This window comes from Podarcis filfolensis (assembly GCF_964270895.1).
Source record: "Podarcis filfolensis genome assembly, chromosome: 2".
In the NCBI taxonomy this organism is placed as follows: Eukaryota; Metazoa; Chordata; class Lepidosauria; order Squamata; family Lacertidae; genus Podarcis; species Podarcis filfolensis.
Window position 1 is genome coordinate 108255258 of NC_139605.1, and position 20610 is coordinate 108275867.

General features: G+C 42.5%; 1 protein-coding gene across 4 annotated transcripts in view; it reads left to right on the plus strand.

Moving 5' to 3' along the window:
• Window positions 1-20610, plus strand: part of SCN8A (sodium voltage-gated channel alpha subunit 8) — a 109350-nt gene that overhangs the window by 35787 nt on the left and 52953 nt on the right. For 3 of the 4 annotated variants that reach the window (XM_083598524.1, XM_083598521.1, XM_083598522.1), the window contains exons 3-9: window positions 3905-4022; window positions 5788-5878; window positions 6743-6871; window positions 8959-9050; window positions 16022-16243; window positions 17254-17317; window positions 19524-19665. In XM_083598524.1, the coding sequence (XP_083454650.1) occupies window positions 3905-4022; window positions 5788-5878; window positions 6743-6871; window positions 8959-9050; window positions 16022-16243; window positions 17254-17317; window positions 19524-19665 (858 nt within the window). Of the gene's footprint in view, window positions 1-3904; window positions 4023-5787; window positions 5879-6742; window positions 6872-8719; window positions 8812-8958; window positions 9051-16021; window positions 16244-17253; window positions 17318-19523; window positions 19666-20610 lie in introns of all 4 variants that reach the window. The other variant, XM_083598523.1, reaches the window with a different exon arrangement.

A 20610-nucleotide genomic window follows, 5' to 3' on the forward strand; every position in this document is an offset into this window, starting at 1 on the left:
ATTTTTCTCATGTTTTGAATTTCTTGGAGACCATCCCTCAGCACAGTGCATCTTGACACCCAGTGTCTACAGAATGTCCCTAGGGCACAGGATAATTTTATTGTCCTAGCCAAAGGGAAGCTGTGCTGTACTTGGGAAAGACTAATTTGTTGTTGTTGTTGTTTAGTCGTTTAGTCATGTCCGACTCTTCGTGACCCCATGGACGCCAGGCACTTCTGTCTTCCACTGCCTCCCACAGTTTGGTCAAACTCATGCTGGTAGCTTCGAAGACGCTATCCAACCATCTCGTCCTCTGTCGTCCCCTTCTCCTTGTGCCCTCCATCTTTCCCAACGTCAGGGTCTTTTCCAGGGAGTCTTCTCTTCTCATGAGGTGGCCAAAGTATTGGAGCCTCAGCTTCACGATCTGTCCTTCCAGTGAGCACTCAGGGCTGATTTCCTTCAGAATGGAGAGGTTTGATCTTCTTGCAGTCCATGGGACTCTCAAGAGTCTCCTCCAGCACCATAATTCAAAAGCACCAATTCTTCGGCAGTCAGCCTTCTTTATGGTCCAGCTCTCACTTCCCTACATCACTACTGGGAAAACCATAGCTTTTACTATATGGACCTTTGTTGGCAAGGTGACGTCTCTGCTTTTTAAGATGCTGTCTAGGTTTGTCATTGTGGGAAAGACTAATAACGTAAGATAAAAAAATCTGCAGGATCAGGCCAATAGTTCACCTAGTCAGCTTCCTTCCTGTTCTCACAGTAGCCAACCAGGTGCTTATGGGAAACCCACAAACAGATGCTTGAGCATAACCATCAAGGCTTAGCCAGCTAGGAGAAGACTTGGAAACACCTTGCACCCTGTGCCAAGAGTGAATGGAACGGAAGCCAGTAAACTTGCTTTGTTTCAGAAATAAGCAAGCAAGGGGCCTGATCGTTTGAACAAAATGGCAGACGTTATTCCGGTGTTTCCTGTCACTATTCTGAATGAGCAGGAACTGTACGGAGTACAGCCTTCCTTGGATTGCACCACTTCACATCCCAAGTAGTGAATTGCATATTTGAATATTACCCCCTTATAGATAGCTTTCTATAGCCACGGAAAGCTAAGAGATGGGTGAGCTCGATTTTGAAACTGGATTGAACTGTGTGCTTTAAACTGGCTTCATCTCCATACTTTAAAGTCTCTTAAATGTCGTAGAAGAGATTCACAGTGCAATCCTATGCATGTTTATCCAGAAGTCAAGCCGCAGTCCTATGCACGAGTACTCTGTTTTGTTTGTTGGTTTTGTGGTCACGCAGGATCCCACGCTGCCCATGCCTGGTTCATTTCAGAAGTGGCAATATTTATTTATTTATTTATTTATTTATTTATTTATTTATTTATTTATGCCCCTCCCATCTGGCTGGGTTTCCCCAGCCACTCTGGGCGGCTCCCAACAGAATATTAAAAACACAATAAAACATCAAACATTAAAAACTTCCCTAAACAGGGCTGCCTTCAGATGTCATCTAAAAGTCAGATAGTTGTTTATTTCCTTGACATTTGACAGGGAGGACGTTCCACAGGGCGGGCGCCACTACTGAGAAGGCCCTCTTCCTGGTTCCCTGTAACCTCGCTTCTCGCAGTGAGGGAACCACCAGGAGGCCCTCAGAACTGGACCCCAGTGTCTGGGCTGAACGATGGGGTTGGAGATGCTGCTTCAGGTATACTGGGCCAAGGCTGTTTAGGGCTTTAAAAGTTAGCATCAACACTTTGGTTAACCTGTGGGTCCATCTAAGGAGCCTCACTTCTGAGCATAGTAGTCTCTTTACTGGGATGGTGCCTAGGAGCACCAGGGCCCTTTGAGCGTTGCTGCCATTTTCTGGAATTCTCTCCATAGGAAAACCTTTTAGGCCCACTATCTGTTAGCTCTTAGGGGCCCATTTAAGACTTTTGCTGTTTCAATAGATGTTTTTAATAGCCAGCAGGGGTGCTTGCTACACGCCATGTCTTTTCTTGGGTTTAGCTGTTTGATTTTATTGTGGGAGGTTTTTTTAAATGTTCAGGACTTTCAGGTGATCGTTTAAAAAAAGTACAGATATCCGACAACAGGTCAAAATTAAAAATGAACCAACAAATGGGGGTGGGGGTGGAAGCGCTGCAGCACCAGTCAACAACCCACATGGAAATTCCAAGACATTTCAAAGTCTGGTTTCTTCTGCCGCATTCCTACCTTCCTTATTTTACTGTAGAAGTTCAGGAAATGGGCAAAGGGTTGGTGCCTGACCTCTTTTGCTTCCGAGGTTTCTATCTAAGCAGGCATTTGACGTTATTATAGTAATTGTTAATACGAACTATAGTTGTTTTACACTTACCTGTTTTGAAACTGCTGAAATGAGTTGCCTTGATTTTATTTCCATTTTGACGCCGTTATGTACTTGGCCATAGTTGGCATCCATCTGTCTTAGGAGACAATGGAGGACAATGGAGGAGTGCAACTTTGGGGGTGAAGTCAATCTCAAACCAGGCAAGATAAAAAGAGAGGTTGCAGGGAGGAGAAAGTTAGAGGAAAGGGAGTTGCTTTGGGTGTATGGCAGGAGGAACTTGAGGTCTAGATCCCTGAAAGATGAAAGATGAAAGAAGGCTGGAGAAACCAAGGGAAGGCAGAAAATGAGTGTACTGGTCTTCATTTGTCCATAAGGACAAGTATGTTTCATATGGACAAAAGAATAGAAAGTGGGGTAAGATGGTTAATTAAGTTCTATGGGATGATACCCTACATTATCTTACACTTGCTTCAAACACTCTCACAAAATGTATAGAGGTATTTCTGTATCTCATTTATTAGACTTCTGCATTGGGTTCGCACACAGTTGGTCCTTTGAGTTTCCTTTGGGAAAGAAAGGTAGTGGTCTGTATAGAAAAAGTAATGGACAGGTAAGGAGCCTGGAGTCACTGGTAGAACATGTGGTTTACATGCAGAAGGTTCCAGATGCAAATTACATCATTTCCAGATAGGGCTGGGGAAAGGCTCCTGTCTAAACTCATGGAGAATCACTTTCTTGTCAGTGTAAACTGATGGTCTGGTGTGGTATAAGACAGCTTCTTAGGTTTGTGTGCTACAATTCATTGAGACTTAAGCAAAAAGGCCTTTGCCCGATGGTGCTTGTTGCCTCTAACATATGTCCATCTTACAGAGGTAGCATCCTATGCATATTTTAAAATGGGGCTTTATCTGTTGAACATGTTACATGTTGTTGTTGTTTCACACATTTTTCATGAAAGTCAACCAGCGCTGCTTTGGACAATTTCTTAACGGAGGCTTGGGTTTTCATTCTTTCTTTTGTGACTTCGTGAATAGTCAAAACAGCATGAAAACACAACCCTTTATTAAGAAGTTTTCTCTTTGTTGATTTGAGAAATATTTGGCTTTTGTGTTAGATGTGTGTGTGTAGTCTTTCAATGCTAGAAACAATAAATGACTGGGTAATGTATAAAATGTTTTAAATAGTTATTTGGGCTGTGTACAGTTTTGTCTACAAACCATAAAATATAAAATTAAGACATGGATATAAAACCAAAACCAGTACAATTCTCTGCACATCTACTCAGAAGTAAGTCCCACTGAAATCAATGAGCCTGACTTTCAGGTAAGTGTGTACAGTGATTGCAAACTTCATTTATGTATTTGTTCTAAAAGTACTACTAACTTTCTGTATTTATTTATCTGCCACATTTCAGCTCTAAAAGTTCCCACAAAGCTGCTTATGACAAACAATGAAACACAACAATATGAACATCAGACATATGAATGCCGTTTTAAAGCTAACCCAAAATACTGGTTTCAAGTTATGGTTAGATTGTATGTGTGTGTGTGTGTTTTCCGCTGAGAGGTGTATGTGCATAACTTTTTCTTTCTCTCTCTCTCTTTCTCTGCAGACCTTTGTAGTACTAAACAGAGGCAAAACACTCTTCCGATTTAGTGCCACGCCTGCCTTGTACATTTTAAGTCCTTTTAATCTGTTTAGGAGAATAGCTATTAAAATTTTGATACATTCATATCCTTTTTTATGGTAATATCGGTTCCCCCTTCTGTAGTCACATTTCCTGGTATGTAGGGTCGCTGTGCTGACTAAAAATATATGGATTGGGTTTATGGCCCATGACGCATCAATGTTTTTGGTTTTTTTACCCAAACAGTCAGGGGACACCCAAAAAATGTCTGGGTCCCTGGACAATCAACTAAAGAAGGACACTTTATTTGGAATTACATTGTTACAGAATTAAATGGGGTGGGTGTATGTATATGCATTTGTGACACAAAAAGTTTGGACTGCTATGGGTTGTTCATTGTGTGCCAGGAGTTATGTGCCTGCAGAGGCGTTTGCTGGCACCCAGCAGATTCCTGCCCTGTACCACTGCACTGAAATTAGCACAATTAGGTGATTCCCCACCCCTATTTCAACAAACCAATGCACTTTTTAATGCCCCTGCCTTTACTTCCTTGGGATATTGGACTGAAAAGTTGACTATAAAATATTAGGAAATACAAACCTAAAGGTAAAGGCAAAGAAACCCCTGACCGTTAAGTCCAGTCGTGGACGACTCTGGGGTTGCACTGCTCATCTCGCTTTACTGGCCAAGGGAGCCAGCGTTTGTCCTCAAACAGCTTCCAGGTCATGTGGCCAGCATGACTAAGCCACTTCTGGCAAAACCAGAGCAGCGCACGGAAACGCCGTTTACCTTCCCTCCGGAGTGGTACCTATTTATCTACTTGCACTTTGACATGCTTTTGAACTACTAGGTTGGCAGGAGCTGGGACTGAGCAACGGAAGCTCACCCCGTCACGGGGATTCGAACTGCTGACCTTCTGATCGGCAAGCCCTAGGCTCAGTGGTTTAGACCACAGCGCCACCCGTGTTGAGAACCTAGAGGGCTCTTATTTATGCATCAGCTTTTCTCTGCTTGCATTACAGTTTTACAGCCTTGACATTAGGTGCTAAGTAGTGATGTGTGTCTAATGTTCAAAGGTGAAAGGGGATGTTTTCGTTTTAATGCCTTAATAGTAGATTCAGGCTGTATTCTCACATGAAATTTAAATCAGCTTGGAATGCGAATGTGAAACCAAAATAGGCCAGAATAAACATCAAATTTGAAATCCCTCACATCTACGTTCAATCATGCATTCACATTCAATAGAGACTCAAGATGATTTATTATTCCTCATGTATGCAAGCATTTTAAACGTATACATATGTTTTACAATTAAAGCACACAGAGACTTGAATTAGATTCTTTCAGATCTTCTTTACTGCAATCACTATTAATTAATATCAGTTTCCTGTATCCACTGTGAGACTTTATGATTCAACACTTAAGAGTCCATAATCTGCACCCAGTATTTGGAATGGTGCGGCTCTTGACTAGAGTTAGACCCAGTTCAGGGGCAACATCCGAGAAGAATGAGCTATATGCCAACTTTCTCCTTCCTCCCCTCTCTGCTTCCCTCTTCACCTCACACGCACAGCTTCAGCAAATCTCTTGTTTCTTAAACCACAGTTTCCCATTACGTCCTAATTGAGAAACTGTGGTTTAAGAACTTCCTCGAAATCAGGATATTAAACCAGGTATATATACCACTCATATTTAGATGAATAGTAGGACAGTCCACTGCAGCCGCAAACACCTGCTGAAAAACTGTTGCAGTGGTAATTGCTGATGATATTGTTTTCCGATTTAATTCAGTAAGGTTCAGCGGGAGTTTAATGGGATGAAATGAATATGTGATTTCTTACGTTTCATGCTTCCTTGACTTTATTCTACAGTATTTAGCATGATCATTATGTGCACTATTTTGACGAACTGTGTGTTCATGACTTTTAGTAACCCACCAGAGTGGTCGAAACAGGTGGAGTAAGTAGCAATTCATTTGTTTGTTTTGTGGGTGGTGGTGTAAATCTTGCTTAATTCTTTAAAGTGATGGTGGCCTCTCTTTTTTTGGAAAGTATGCTAGGCAGCAAGTTCACAGTATGCTATAATTCGCTGCAAGTTGGCACTAGGTTTTTCCTTAAAAATTGAACTTGGATCAGTCAGACTTTGAAATGTCTGTCAAAACCTGTGAAAATATGTATTAGAATGTTTAATAATCTAATAGTCTATTCCAAAACCTATCTGTAATCTAGAGACCACCTAAGTTTGTTCTTGGTATGAGCTTTCATGTGCATGCACACTTCTTCAGATACCATGTGCATGCACACGAAAGCTCATACCAAGAACAAACTTAGTTGGTCTCTAAGGTGCTACTGGACAATTTTTTTATTTTTAAAATATATTTCTACTGTGTCAGACCAACACGGCTACCTACCTGACTCCTATCTGTAGTCTGTGGTTGGCCAGAGTATCTGTGACTGCATCCCCATATCATGGTAACTGTAGTTTTAATGGTTTACTGTGGACATGCTGCATGTAGATAGCTCCTGCTCTGCTCTCCTCCTAGCACGTGTGGGTGCAACAAACTACAAGCCCTGGCTAAGCATTATATCCAAACGAGGTGTTTTTGTTTCACTCCATGCAAGCCATGATGTGAGGCCAGCTATTAATTATGCATCACAATGAATTGTGCACTGAGCCACTGTGAGCAGAAATCCCACCAACTCTTAAATAAATCCGAATCTAATATTTTAATGTGCAACATTGGCCATCTCTCTTAATGAAGACATTGCTGCATATTCTAAACTGTATTCTGTTTTCCTCCACTGCTTTTCCTTGTTCTGATAGGTACACATTCACTGGTATATATACATTTGAATCACTTGTGAAAATTATTGCAAGAGGCTTCTGCATAGACGGCTTCACTTTTCTCCGTGACCCATGGAACTGGCTAGACTTCAGTGTCATCATGATGGCGTAAGTTACGTATTGTGCTCCTTTTCGTGTCTAGATAACTGTATATGTTAGTGGAAGGAGAAGGAGAAGGAGAAGCAGGCTGCAAAGGAAGTCCAGGAAGGTGACAAAGCAACTAGGCGTTTTGATCATTCCTGACTAATCACTGGTAAACTTGTACATTGGATATGAAATTCTTCAGGACCAAAAACCTTTCCTGTAAAACAGCTAAACATTTTTGGACTGATCTCCATTGATAATTGTTCTAAATTAGTCTTGAGCTGAAGGTTTCAGCACATCTTTTGACTGTGACAGTTTGCCTTTTCAGATCTGATAAACTATGAACAGCCCAGCTAGAGAGAGAATTCAGATATGCCTTTTCAAGTGTATATCACATTTGGCTGGTGTATCTATTGTTTTTTTTCAAATGTTTTACTTAACTCAGTAGAAGCACCCCCCCAAAAAAAAAACCAACCCCTGGGCATGGTGCAGTTCTCATATTTACATCCATGATATTGGCTCAAAAAACTGAAAAGGAACTGGAGAGATAATTTTTGCAATGTGTCCAGAGTGCCTAATTTCAGGAATGATGGTCTACCCTTCTAAAACTCTGGCTGAATTCTTGGACATTGGGCAAGTGTTTCAAACAATGTGTTTGCCTATAGTATGAATCATGATAAGCAGAAAGGAAAGGTTCACAAGTAGATTGATTATGTGCAATTGTACAGGCAAACGGAGCAACAAATTGGGTTGTTCTGCAAATGATCTTTTGGTATACAAATATCATTTTTATGCTAAATCTGTTGGAGCCCTGAGAATTCCAGTCATTTTCAGTCCTTGCACAGCCTGGGGATAAATTAACCAAGATGGCAAATGTCAACCTTGAAATTATGGCCAGGTCCTTTTTAACAATTTCAGCATTAAAACACTGTGAACTAACTTCTTATGTATCCTTTTCTGTGGAGCTGACTCTAGTGGGGCAGTGAAGGAGGAAACAAGAAAGTAGAGGTTTGGGTTAGGCAACCTGTTTGGGATTGAGGGCCACATTGTTTTGTAGGGGAAGTAGGGGGCACATGTCAGTGGTGGCTGATAGAGCCAAAGTTCTGTATAGGAAAATGGAGGGGGTTGCATGGGGCACAGGGGGCTGCATGGAGCCCACAGACCGCAAGTTGCTCACCTGTGTTCAAGGTAAATCACAGAGCTTAGCAGTACTTTTCCAGCAGACAGAGATGGCCTTCTTCTTTGGCGATCACTCGTAGCTGAGTAAGATTGTCTTCCATGAACATGGTCTTAACAGTGAGTCCATAAGTGACTGCGGAGACCAATTCTGGATCCACATGTCTTTCACGGTAGGGACATAGGTTTGAAGACGGGAGTTGATCATCTTAGCATGTTTCTCCCTTATGTCCTGAGTTTGAGCGTCTTCAAAGTCCATAACAACTTTGGTAAAGGCTGTTCCCCGATTGGAGCGTTTTCAGGCCAGTGTTTGGCCTAGGACATGTTGGTACCATTGAAGCAGAAAATCCAAGTGCCATCTCCCCCCAGTTGACAATTTCCTGCCCTTTAATGGAACTCTAAAATGTGCCTCTCTCAGGATACCTCTTCCTCCCTACCCTTGTTTTGCCACAAGAGAAATCACAAATGGGAAGCATAACTGAAGAAGAAGCCCTGTGATAATGGAGACGTCTAAAACTGTTTCATTTGCAACCTTAGATTTGTTTCTTTTTTTCTTTTTTTATGCCACTTCCAAAGCAGTTTACATTGTGAATGCTGTTCCCCGCCCCCAACTGAACGTTACACTTTTATTTTATTTTTATTTTTGAAAGCTAGGTAACCCCAATTGGTGCCATTAACTCTGGTTTAATTCTGCAGGTATATAACAGAGTTTGTAAACCTAGGCAATGTTTCAGCTCTGCGCACCTTCAGGGTACTGAGAGCTTTGAAAACTATTTCTGTAATTCCAGGTAAGGCTGTTGGTGTTAGGTGTTGGGTCGCAGCTCCCTGTGAGTGATGTATTGCTGTCTGTAGTTGTTGTTTTATTTCCCCCATTCCTGTTTTTCGTGTGTGTTATTGTCATTGTGTCTCTTTGTGTGTGACCTCCCTCGTTGCAGATATGTCACAGAGTTTGTGGACCTTGGGAATGTGTCAGCCTTGAGAACTTTCAGAGTTCTCCGAGCTTTGAAAACTATCTCTGTCATTCCAGGTGAGAAATGCTTCTATACACGCGCCTTGCATTTCCCCTCCCTTGCCTTCCTGGTCACTTGCCTTTTCAAAAATGGCCCTGGCACATTTTTGATAGGCCTTGCATTCTGCATGAAGTGTAGTGTTTACAACAGTGTAAACAGACGGACCAAAAATACAGCAATAATGCACTTCAGTCAATTCCCCTAAGTACTATAACTGGTGCGAAACAAAGAACTTAAATTTCCCTTTCAGAACTCCTACACATTGTCGTTTCGACTTTTGGGAATTGGACATAGCCCATGAAATCTCAAACCCAGACCAGTTGAGGACTCTGCAACAATATTTCCCAACATCACCCACGCTGTGCAAATTGCATGATTATACTTATTTTTTAGAAAACAGAAAAAAGGGGTGTTTGTCTGTATACAACGAAAGTATCAGTTGTTGCCAGTTATGGCACTAGGTGACATTGCGAAACTGCTTGTGTTTTTAAATATGTAAATTTTGAAGTGTGGGAGCTTAGCATGACAGCTCCCATAAGACAGTCCCGAGAAGAATAAAAAAAAAATATGCAGCTGTGTTGATCCATTTTACAATTGCACACACACATAGCAGCAGTACACAGCATAACCCCCAGTTTATTAGGTTCAGCATGACTATGCTTAGTTTCCTGGAAGTGAGCTCCACTGAGCTCGGTGGTGCTGTACCACTGACTGCATAGCTTCAACTTCTTAAAACACATGCTTTTTTGTGTTTCTGTTATCAAAACAAAAGAGCTTCAGTCAGCTGAAGGGCAACTTTTTAATTGCAAGTGCAAACAACTGCAAGTGCAACTCATTTAAACTGTTAGCGTGAAGTTGGAACCCGTTAAAAAAAATGAAATAGCCTGCATCTTGGGCATTCTCTGACTTCCGCTAATCCAGAGGTCGCAAACTTTTTCAGCAGGGGGCCGGTCCATGGTCCCTCAGACCTTGTGGAGGGCTGGACTATATTTGGGGGGGGGCATGAACGAATTCCTATGCCCCACAAGTAACCCAGAGATGCATTTTAAATAAAAGCACACATTCTACTCATATAGAAACACCAGGCAGGCCCCACAAATAACCCAGAGGTGCATTTTAAATAAAAGCACACATTCTACTCATGTAAAAACACGCTGATTCCCGGACCGTCTGCGAGCCGGATTGAGAAGGCGATTGGGCCAGATCCGGCCCCCAGGCCTTAGTTTGCTACCCATGCTAACAAATAAACTTGAAAGGCTCGTTATCACTTTATTCACTTGTCAAGTGATGGCATCATCACTGCTGCTCTGAAAAACATCCCTGGTCTTCCCCTCCCCTGTACAGTTGTGCCTACATCTAGGGAGTAACCCACATGTGCCATAATTTGTGGAATTCAGGCATGAGTGTTTATTATTAATATTAATAATAATAATAATAATTTTTATTTATACCCTGCCCTCCCCAGCCAAGGCCGGGCTCAGGGCGGCTAACAAGCAATAATAAAAACAAGTTGAATGAATACAACTTAAAAACAACATTAAAATACAACATTAAAATATTGAAAGGTTAAAATATTAAAATGTATCCTCATCGCAGGAGGGGAAAGGAAAAGAAAAAAGAAAGAGGGGGAGGGAATCAAATTGGCTCCAAGCCAAAGGGCAGGTGGAACAACTCTGTCTTACAGGCCCTGTGGAAAGAAATCAGATCCTGCAGGGCCCTGGTCTCATGAGGCAGGGCGTTCCACCAGGCCGGAGCCAGTGTTGAAAAGGCCCTGGCTCTGGTTGAAGCTAATCTAACTTCCTTAGGGCCCGGGACCACTAGGGTGTTGCTATTTATGGACCTTGAGGCTCTCTGTGTGGCATACCGGGAGAGGTGGTCCCGTAGGTAGACCTAGAGTACCTGATTTGGCATCCAGATTGGTCTTCTAATGATATAATGAAAGCCAGTCATATCACACTTCCACACAGTAAACATGAAGATGATTGCCACAATGACTAGGGTGTCTGCTTGGGATATGATTGTTCCTTTCCGATGGCTGCTTTGCCCCAGATATTTTATGTGATTTTGGACTGTGTCACACGTTACATTGCACCCCCCCCAAAAAAAAAATTAGGCTCGTGCAACTCATCTATTCATGGGAACTCTGCAGATAACCCACTGAGCAGGCTAAAACCCTCGTAACCCATTCTTTGCAGCAGCGACTTCTGTGGTCCAAAACGCATTTTCGTGGATTAATGGAAATGGAAAGGCAGCCCAATGTAACATATGAAGCAGCTCTTTTCCTTTGTTTAAAAATAACGAGCTTAATCCCTCCGCCTCATGTGTTAGCATAGTTTTGGGTGGGTAGGTGTATGCAGAAATATGTTAAATGCACTGTAAGTTAATGTCTTGCTGAAATGGGTTAACCGAGGTCTAGAGCATGCAAACAAGCCGGCAAAAGTGGGCCTTTCTGGTTATGTAATCACGATGTTCGCTTGAGGAAATGTTTGGAAACATTTGGGATCAAAGCATATGTGCTTTGCTTAGCCTTGGAATATGAATCCTGTGCATGATGTAACATTTCCAGCCTTTGCTTGGGCCTGGCTCACATAATCCAGCTTGCTTCACGTTGTCTAATGCCTGCTGAATACTTGTAAGATCAACCTTTTCCCATTTCCCAGAAGTGAGTGTTTCAGTCACAATGAATAGTTCTATGATCACTTCACTGGAAAAAAGCTTTTAGAAAGGTTATGTTCTCCTCTGTTCCATTGACGGTATTTATATTAGTCATATACTGCTGCTGTAGTCCAAGGTAATTGTCCTCTAGGTTATAGACTGTATTCAAAGGCAGTCCACATCGATTGACCTCTCCTAAAGGGGAACAGTATAGATTTGGTTCTTTCAAAATGCCAGTGTAGAGTTTTGTGTGTCCTAAAATCCATAGTGATAACATGCAACATGTTCCCTGAAACCTAGGAATGGATAAGACAATACTTTCTATAGCTGCGCCACACACAAGCCGAAAGGTTGCCATCGGGTGTGGTTTTTCAGAACCAGGGTATACCCCTGGAATGATTCTTCTGGCCAGACACTCTGGGATTGTCAAACTCTTGGAGAGCCAGTGTGGTGTAGTGGTTAAGAGCGGTAGTCTTGTAATCTGGGGAACCAGGTTCGCGTCTCCGCTCCTCCACATGCAGCTGCTGGGTGACCTTGGGCTAGTCGCACTTCTCTGAAGTCTCTCAGCCCCACTCACCTCACAGAGTGTTTGTTGTGGGGGAGGAAGGGAAAGGAGAATGTTAGCCGCTTTGAGACTCCTTCGCGTAGTGATAAAGCGGGATATCAAATCCAAACTCTTCTTCTTGGTGTGCTTCTAGCCCTTGTGGCAAAGGACTTCTCCACAACATCTTCACAAATTCTTTCCCCCATTTCTCTATGTATGCCTAATAATATTCTCCCAATGGTAGCAACTGGAGGGGCAGCCGTCTCAATTGGGATGCCTTGCTTATGGAATACTCTCCGCCAAGGAGGCTTGCGTTGCACCAACTTTGATGTATTGGATGCCAGACAAAGATAGGTTTCGAACTGGTTTCGTTTAGTTTAATTGTTGCTTTTCATCCAGCTGCTTACACCTCCTCGTTGTATATCAGCCTACCCCTAACCTGCTGCCCTCTGAGTGCTGGTGCACTCCAAATACCACCAGTCTCAGCTAGCGTGTTCAGAGAGTGAATGGTCTGAGAGGCACTGATATTGTGGCACTGCTGCTGCTAAGGGATTTTGGACCTGATCGATACCTAGGTTGTGGCTCACAAGGAGCTTTTTGCAAGCTGCTCTGAGCCGTCCAAAAAAAGAGCGGCCCATACGCAGATTGCAATACAATAAAGTATGGTGATCTTTGGGAATGATGGCAGCTGGAGGGCCAAGTTAGACACCTCATGTATATTACAAGTGACAGGAATAGTGCATTGAGCGCTTGACATAAATGTGCATCCATCACAGAACTGGAGTATCAAAACAGCGTGCTTGCAAAATACACTGCAACAAAAGCTATTTATTTGTATACCTTAATCCCACTGGATAGATCAGAAGGTGCTCTTTATTGTCACTTGTGAGAATGCCTTTAGTGAGGAGGGGGTGAGTCATGAACTTAGAACAAAATGAACGAATGAGCACCCCTTCCAAAGCTTTATAAACTGGAGCCCTTTGGGAACGCTTGAAAGCAGCGACGAGGGGGATGTTAATATCAATTACAGCTGCATGAAAGCACCAAGGGGCTGGAGAGGGAAAGAGACTCAGGGCTCTGAGTCAGGAAATGGCTGAAATTTCAGAACTGGGAGTAATAAAATTGTCTGGAAATGCTTGGATCAAGTGGTAGATTGAGGGGAGCAAGAAATTAATAAGTCAGAACATTTAATGGCTCATTAGATGCCACTAATGGGCATAAATTAAAGGAAAGGAGAGTGAGTTAAATGGGTTGGTGTATTAGCTGGGGAGAAAACAGTGCAGCTGGTTACTTTGATTAGAAGGTTGCTGGCTGTACCACATTTTAGGGTTACTTTAAAAATCAGCGTTGTACAACCATTGAGTTAAGATTGGGAGGGTGTTCATTGATGTTGTTGACTAGGAGAAATGGATTGATTTAAAACAGATAGAAGCATTTGAAACAAAATAAACCTAGAAGTCTGAGGGAGCTCAAGAATGCATTTCGACAAAAAAAAAAAAAATTCCTATGCTAACTTTTGATTCTACAGACACACTTATGGCTTGATGTAGGAAAGGTACTTTCAGAACATATTTACTGTAGGTATTTGGCCCAGGAATGCAGTTTGGGATTGTGCCAAGTTTATTCCTCCTGCAACATAATGGCAAGGCCTTTGCACAACACACCCTCTGATTCCTCTTGCTTCTCGCCCATTCGTGTTCCTTTATCTTCTGCAGCATCTGAAATAAACTGTTCTGTGTTTGGAAATACATAAAATCAAGAAATAAACCTGCGTGAAAGGGCAAACCATGCCTGTGGAACCTTTGGTTCTCCAGATGTTGCTGGTGTTCATTTTGCTGGTTTACATTTCCCCCCAAAATTCAGCTCCCCCCCCCCCGGAGGGGAGGGGGGAAAACTGTTTCCCACCCATGGTTTCAGAATTTCCAGAAATTTTACATCTCTTCCAGCAACCACTGCTGATGGAATCCACCATGCATTAGATTAATTCATGGAAATTTGTGTAAGCCAGGCCACAACAAAAAAATAATGTGCATTCTTTATCTGACTTCATCCTTCTAGCACTATTACCAAATCACTCAGAAAGGTTATAGCAGGCATGTTGTTCCATGTGCTCTTCAGTGTTGTTTCTGGTCTAGTTCATCCATTGGTAATTTATGGGGACTCCAAGCATACAGGCACATGCTGGCGTCACCAGCACTTGTAATACGCAACACTAAGTAGTTGTCCCATCAGCACAATGATTTTCACTTGAGCAACTGGACTCCCCCTTCTCTCTTCTCTCTTTGCACCCCTTAAATCTGTTCCAAGGGGTTCCCCCAAAGCTCTGGATGCTGTTGGGAAATAACAGAACAAATCCTCATAATCTGAATTCCTGCGCATTCAAGCCAAGAAGGTTTTATTAACAGGATAAGTTAAGAAACTATTACCACATAGTTTAGGAGAATGGCTGATTCCCCCCCCCCCCCCAGTGCCTGAGATTGTGGAGTCATGTTATATGTTGTTCTTTGAAACTTCCTCCTCATACTTCCAATGCTTGCTTGCTGCTATGGTATCTTTTGTGATACTTTCATCATTTAACCCTATTGGTATCCCCACATTGAAAACATCAAAGTACCAAGCCTATTTGGGTAAATTCATGAACAAGACAAAGCTTGCTTTCATCACAACTTGTGACCCACAATAAAAGACGCTCTACTTTTGAGTTATAATCTAAGCTCTCATAGTAGAGGATACATTTGATGTGCTTTGCTATATCTTGCAAAGATGTCGCTTGAAGCTTCACATAGAAGAGGCAGAGCACGGAGTGTATTTCAAAGATTTTCCTTGTTCGTTATCATAAACTGATTTTATCTTTATGGAAGATTATGCTTCCCCCCCCCCTTAATGGTTCAAAGCAATGTTTTTCTGGAAATAGAGCAGTGATAATTAATAAGTGAGTACTAGTTTGGTGTAGCGAAGCTCACTGGATGAATCCAATTTATCCTCCCCACAGCAATGTGTGATAGGTTACCCTGAGAGGCCGTGACTATCGCAAAGTCCTCCAGTGAACTTTGGTGGCCAAGTAAGGATTTGAATCAGGAGTCCAGGATTAGGACTGGGAACAGCTGGTTTTTATTTTTTTTACTAAGATCTACCCTCCCCGTTTTTTAAGACACACAAAAAAATCAAAATGCCCCACCAGAGAATAGTTTAAAAGTCTCCACAACTGCAAAAAGGATATGGTTTGTGTTGTTTTTAATTTCTCCACAGTGGGGGGAGAAAGATTTTGAATCGGCTGTTCTTATCAGTATATAATAATTAGGGAAATTCTCCAAGAATGGGGACACAGCAATGCAGACTGAGTCTCCCCATCTCTACATTTTCTTAAAACTTATTTTCCCTTTCATGTGAGGGTACCATATGAAATCAGCGAGTTGCACAAACTCTAGCTGCCTTCACGAGATGCTTGTGTTCAGGGACAGTGAATTAACTGTGTGCTATCCCCTTAACGTAACCAACCTTCAGCCTCACCTTAACCTAGGAAAAACTTCCCCTCAGACCAGGGAACTGCACATGTCCCTGTTTAATGAACCTCTTACATTCCCGATACCTGTATAGTGAGGAGTATGAATCCGGTAAATAAGGTTCAGAAGGCAATACGCTGGACTTATTGTGGAATGGGTGGGCAGAGGACCATAGCAAAATACTCCTTGACTTCCCTGTTGTCAAGAAAATGTAGTATGTAGCACATAGGTAGCTACTTTTCCTAAGATTCCACAGGAATTCCAAGACTGCTTTCCCTTTCCTCAGGCCTGAAGACCATCGTGGGAGCCCTGATCCAGTCTGTGAAGAAGCTGTCAGATGTGATGATTTTGACAGTGTTTTGCCTCAGCGTATTTGCTTTAATTGGGCTACAGCTGTTCATGGGGAATCTAAGGAACAAGTGTGTCATCTGGCCCATTGATCTCAATGAGACCTACCTGGAAAATGGCACCAAGGGCTTTGACTGGGAAGAATACACCAACAATGTTTGTAAGTGTGTGCGGCTGTTTTTTCCTGGCACAATTCTGTCTAAATAATTATGGCTGTGAGATTTGCTGGGTTAACCGTCATGACTTGAAATGTTACTAAAACCAGAAATGGTTCTTCTCTGGAGGAAAGGTGTTTATTTTGACCAGTATTTCTCTTTTGCACTGTATGCTTCCCTCTTTTCCTTTCATAGAAAAGCCCCTGTGCTTTTGCCATGATACTTAAAATCTGGTTCTGTGTAGAGTCCTTTTTTATTATCTGTTCAAAAAACCTGCCCTGCAGACTGCTCCCCAGTGTTTATTATGAATTGGGCCTCATGAGAGCCAATGTGGTGTAGTGGTTAAGAGCAGTAGTCTCGTAATCTGGGGAACCGGGTTCGCTTCCCTGCTCCTCCACATGCAGCTGCTGGGTGACCTTGGGCCAGTCACACTTCTTTGAAGTCTCTCAGCCCCACTCACCTCACAGAGTGTTTGTTGTGGGGGAGGAAGGGAAAGGAGAATGTTAGCCGCTTTGAGACTCCTTAAAGGGAGTGAAAGGCAGGATCTCAAATCCAAACTCTTCTTCTTCTTCTCATATTTATAATCTTTTGTTCAGTTTTGCAAAGGGTGTTTGTTTGTTTAAAAAATTAAAGTCTCAATAATGACTTTACAAAGTATTGGTCTTGGGGGGGAATACTTAGGAATTCCATATCCCTGTAAGAGAATAAACCTGCCTCATGTAGCAATTGACATAAGAGGTTGTCATCGCGCTAGCATACAGAGTGTCAGAGTTATACTCTGCAAAGTGGGAGGATAATTCAATCATATGACAACTGCCCTCCCTACCCAAACACCTGCGCTGTGAAATAGTAAAGTCCCAAATGACCTTGCACTCATGGTATTGTGGTTGTGAAATGCTAATATCCCAGCTTGTGGATCACATTAACTGACTGTGCTCTTGTTTCTTCTTCTTCTTCCTCTTCCTCCTCTTCTTCTCCTTCTTCTATTTTTCTTCCTCCCCCGTACCTTCTGTAGCCAATTTTTACACATTACCTGGGTTTCTTGATCCTTTGTTGTGCGGTAACAGCTCTGACGCAGGGTAAGTTCTCAATTCAGATTATCTCTGTCTCTCTCAATTTGACAAACTACTTTTGAAAGAGAGAAAAAGTCAATAGGTATGGATTACACTCCAAAAGTACTTAAATAAATTCATTTGTAAAGCAATTGGTTTACCTGGTACCTTGTCACCTGAAGTCTTCCCGACTATTTAACTTTTTTTTCATGGAGACGCCTACTGTATCTTACTTAAAGCATACATTAAGCAGACATGCAGATGTGCACAGAGCTTATACATGATACAGGACTTGGACTCTACCTTCTTTTTTCACCCAAGTCCACTTAAGAGTCACACAATGGACTTCAGTGTTGGAACAGGGAACAATACATGTTAGGGCCGATCCAGATTGTTATAACTGCCCCAACTCAGGCAAAGTGGTATAATCATTCCTACATATATTGATTTTTAGCCTATTAAAATGTGAGGATGTATTACAAGCTTGGGGGAGGGGTGTCTACAATCCTAATTTTCCACCATGTGAGCACATCAGCATTGATAGATCAGTGCTGATACCAGGAGTGGCTCAACCTGTAGGGCAGAGCTGCAGCAATAACCAACAGAAAGGCAGAATGCAAAGTCAGGGCTGCACAGATGCACCGGCAGAGCCAATCCTGACTGATGTACCCATTCCTGTGCATCTTAAATTGCAATATTCCATATATGAACCACACTGGTTGAATGCCTTGCTGTGTGGTTGTTTGCTGGAGAATATGCGGTTAACACTTGCAGAACAATTATGCAGTATTCATGCAGAGGCAAGTGCAATCAAAACTGCTTCAATTTTGAACTCTTGATTTTTGCTGCGGAAGCTGCCAGTTCAATTCATGTTTGTGTTTTGTTTTAGTATTCCAGAAATTCACATTTGTGTGCTACATTTGTGTACTTGCCTATGAATTGCACAGATGGGACTGTATATGGGTGAATGAATCACTCTTGTAATAAAATTATTCCATGGATGTAAAGAAAATCCATGAAGTCATACAGAAAGTCTACTCTTCCATCACACATTTGTTTTACTTAATATGGGATTTCTGACCTGCCCTTCACTATAAGGTTTCCAGTGCAAGTTCCGACAACAATATACATTTAATTCAGGTAAAAGAGTTTAAAATTAGTTCTAATACGCCCAGGAACCTCATCAAAATGCTGGAGAGGGCACACCTCCACAGACACATACCTCCACATGTGGTGGGAATGCCCAAAAATCCAACCATTCTGGACAACAGCCATACGAGAAATATGTAAAATAACTAAGCAAGTATTAGAAATCACCCCAGAATTGGCCCTACTAAACATCTTCCAAGACAATAATGTTCACTCACATCACAAAGAACTCATAACCCACCTACTCTCAGCAGCCAGAAACATCATATCCAGACACTGGAGAGACCTGTCAGGAGTAAGCAGGGACCAATAGTACCAAATAGTATGGGAAACAGCCTTACTAGAAAAATTAACCAATAAACTGAAACTGACACGGGGACAAATAGAAGAAGATGCCTTCACCCTGGTATGGCTCCCCTTTATCACATACACAGTCCAACAAGACAACGACAAGAATCCACCAACAGTATACGATTCAATATGGCTAACCTGACTCAAAAACACCCACCCACCCCACTCACACATGAAAATAAAGTTCACCACAGCCAATCACAAACAAGCAAACACACCTTAGGCCAACCCCAACTTCTCCCACCACCAAAGGAACACAAGCGAATAGCAAAGAGAAGCTGCACAAACGACACTGACGCAAAACCCCACGCATACATTAAGTAAAATTAGAAACATCGCCACCCCTCCCCACCCCCTCCCACTCCCTCACCACTCTCAACTCTACCTCTTCCCACCCCCTTTTCTTCCTAATGTAACCCTAATGTCTCAACAAATGAAACTGGCCTTCAGAAAATGTAACTTGAAAATAGAGACACTCACTGCACATACTTTTGTAAACCAAGAAATCTTTAATAACATGCCCCCCCCCCAAAGATGGAAGGTAAAAGAATTTAAATGAGAAACTTTTACAATTCAAGTAAGGAACCAACACAATACAGTAGTAAGATCAGGCTTGCTGAAAGCAGACTGTTGAATTGGGGGCAGCGAAAGCATTCACTGTGAGTCTTCCTCTTTCTGGTCTAATAGCTCCTACCATGCCAACTAGCTTAAATTTCTTCCATCTTGTCTGCAGCCAATGCCCCGAGGGCTTTACATGCATGAAAGCAGGGAGGAATCCAAACTATGGCTACACCAGCTTTGATACCTTTAGTTGGGCTTTCCTGGCCTTATTTCGCCTCATGACTCAGGATTTCTGGGAAAACTTGTATCAGTTAGTAAGTATGACATCTCCTATCCTTTACTTATGTGTGAAGAGTCTCCTTCGGCCTGTATCAGGGGCCACCTAGCGGTCTGGGAAAAAAACGAAAGGCGCAGTTGTATGTAATTATGCCTGTGAAAAATGACAGAAGCATTTTCTGGCATCAAATGAATTAGCATCAAAACAGCAGCTGCGATTCGGCTGAGTACAAAGCATTCCTTGCACTGGCTCAGCTTGAATGTAACCCTAAGTCAAACTATGGCTTAATACAAATACGCAGGCGTATGGCCTCCCAGAGAGGAGACTGCAGCAGCTCTGCTTCTCCAGTCCCACTGCTGGGAGCTAAACTATGGTTTGCATGTCATCCGAATCTGGGTTTGTGGTTTGTCACCTTCGTACAAACCACAAGCCGTAAGCCAAGAACAAACCTTGGTTACAGCTTGTGGGGTGTCCGGAGCAAGGCAAACCACGAGCCTAGGTTCAGATGACACACTGAGCCAAACCATGGTTTAGCTCACAGCAACAGAGCAGCAGCAGAATGGAAGGAGCATCAAAGTGGCCGTGTTCCCTTCTCCAGGAGACTGCAAGTTTGTGTGTGCCATGACTAAACAAAGAATACCAACACACATAGGGAATGCAGAACCATCTACACCAGCCCAGCCCAATTGTCAGGGTGCTGTCAGTGGCTCCCGGCTAGTTGCCCAGGAAAGTATAAAGACAAGGCAAATTTATTACCGTCCTTTTTTATGTCAATCTTTACAGAGAGAGGCTATAGAACCCAGCTAACTCTTGGATAATGGCGTTGTCTCAAGTGAATCTCTACCCCCCCATCTCTCCCACTTCCTCATTCATTACTTCTACGGGTGCTTTGTCTTTGAGCTCTTTGATCTCCTACTTTTAAGGCTCACCAGGTTCTGGGAGATGGAGGGTCTGGGATGCTTTCTAATGACAACGTGTCAGC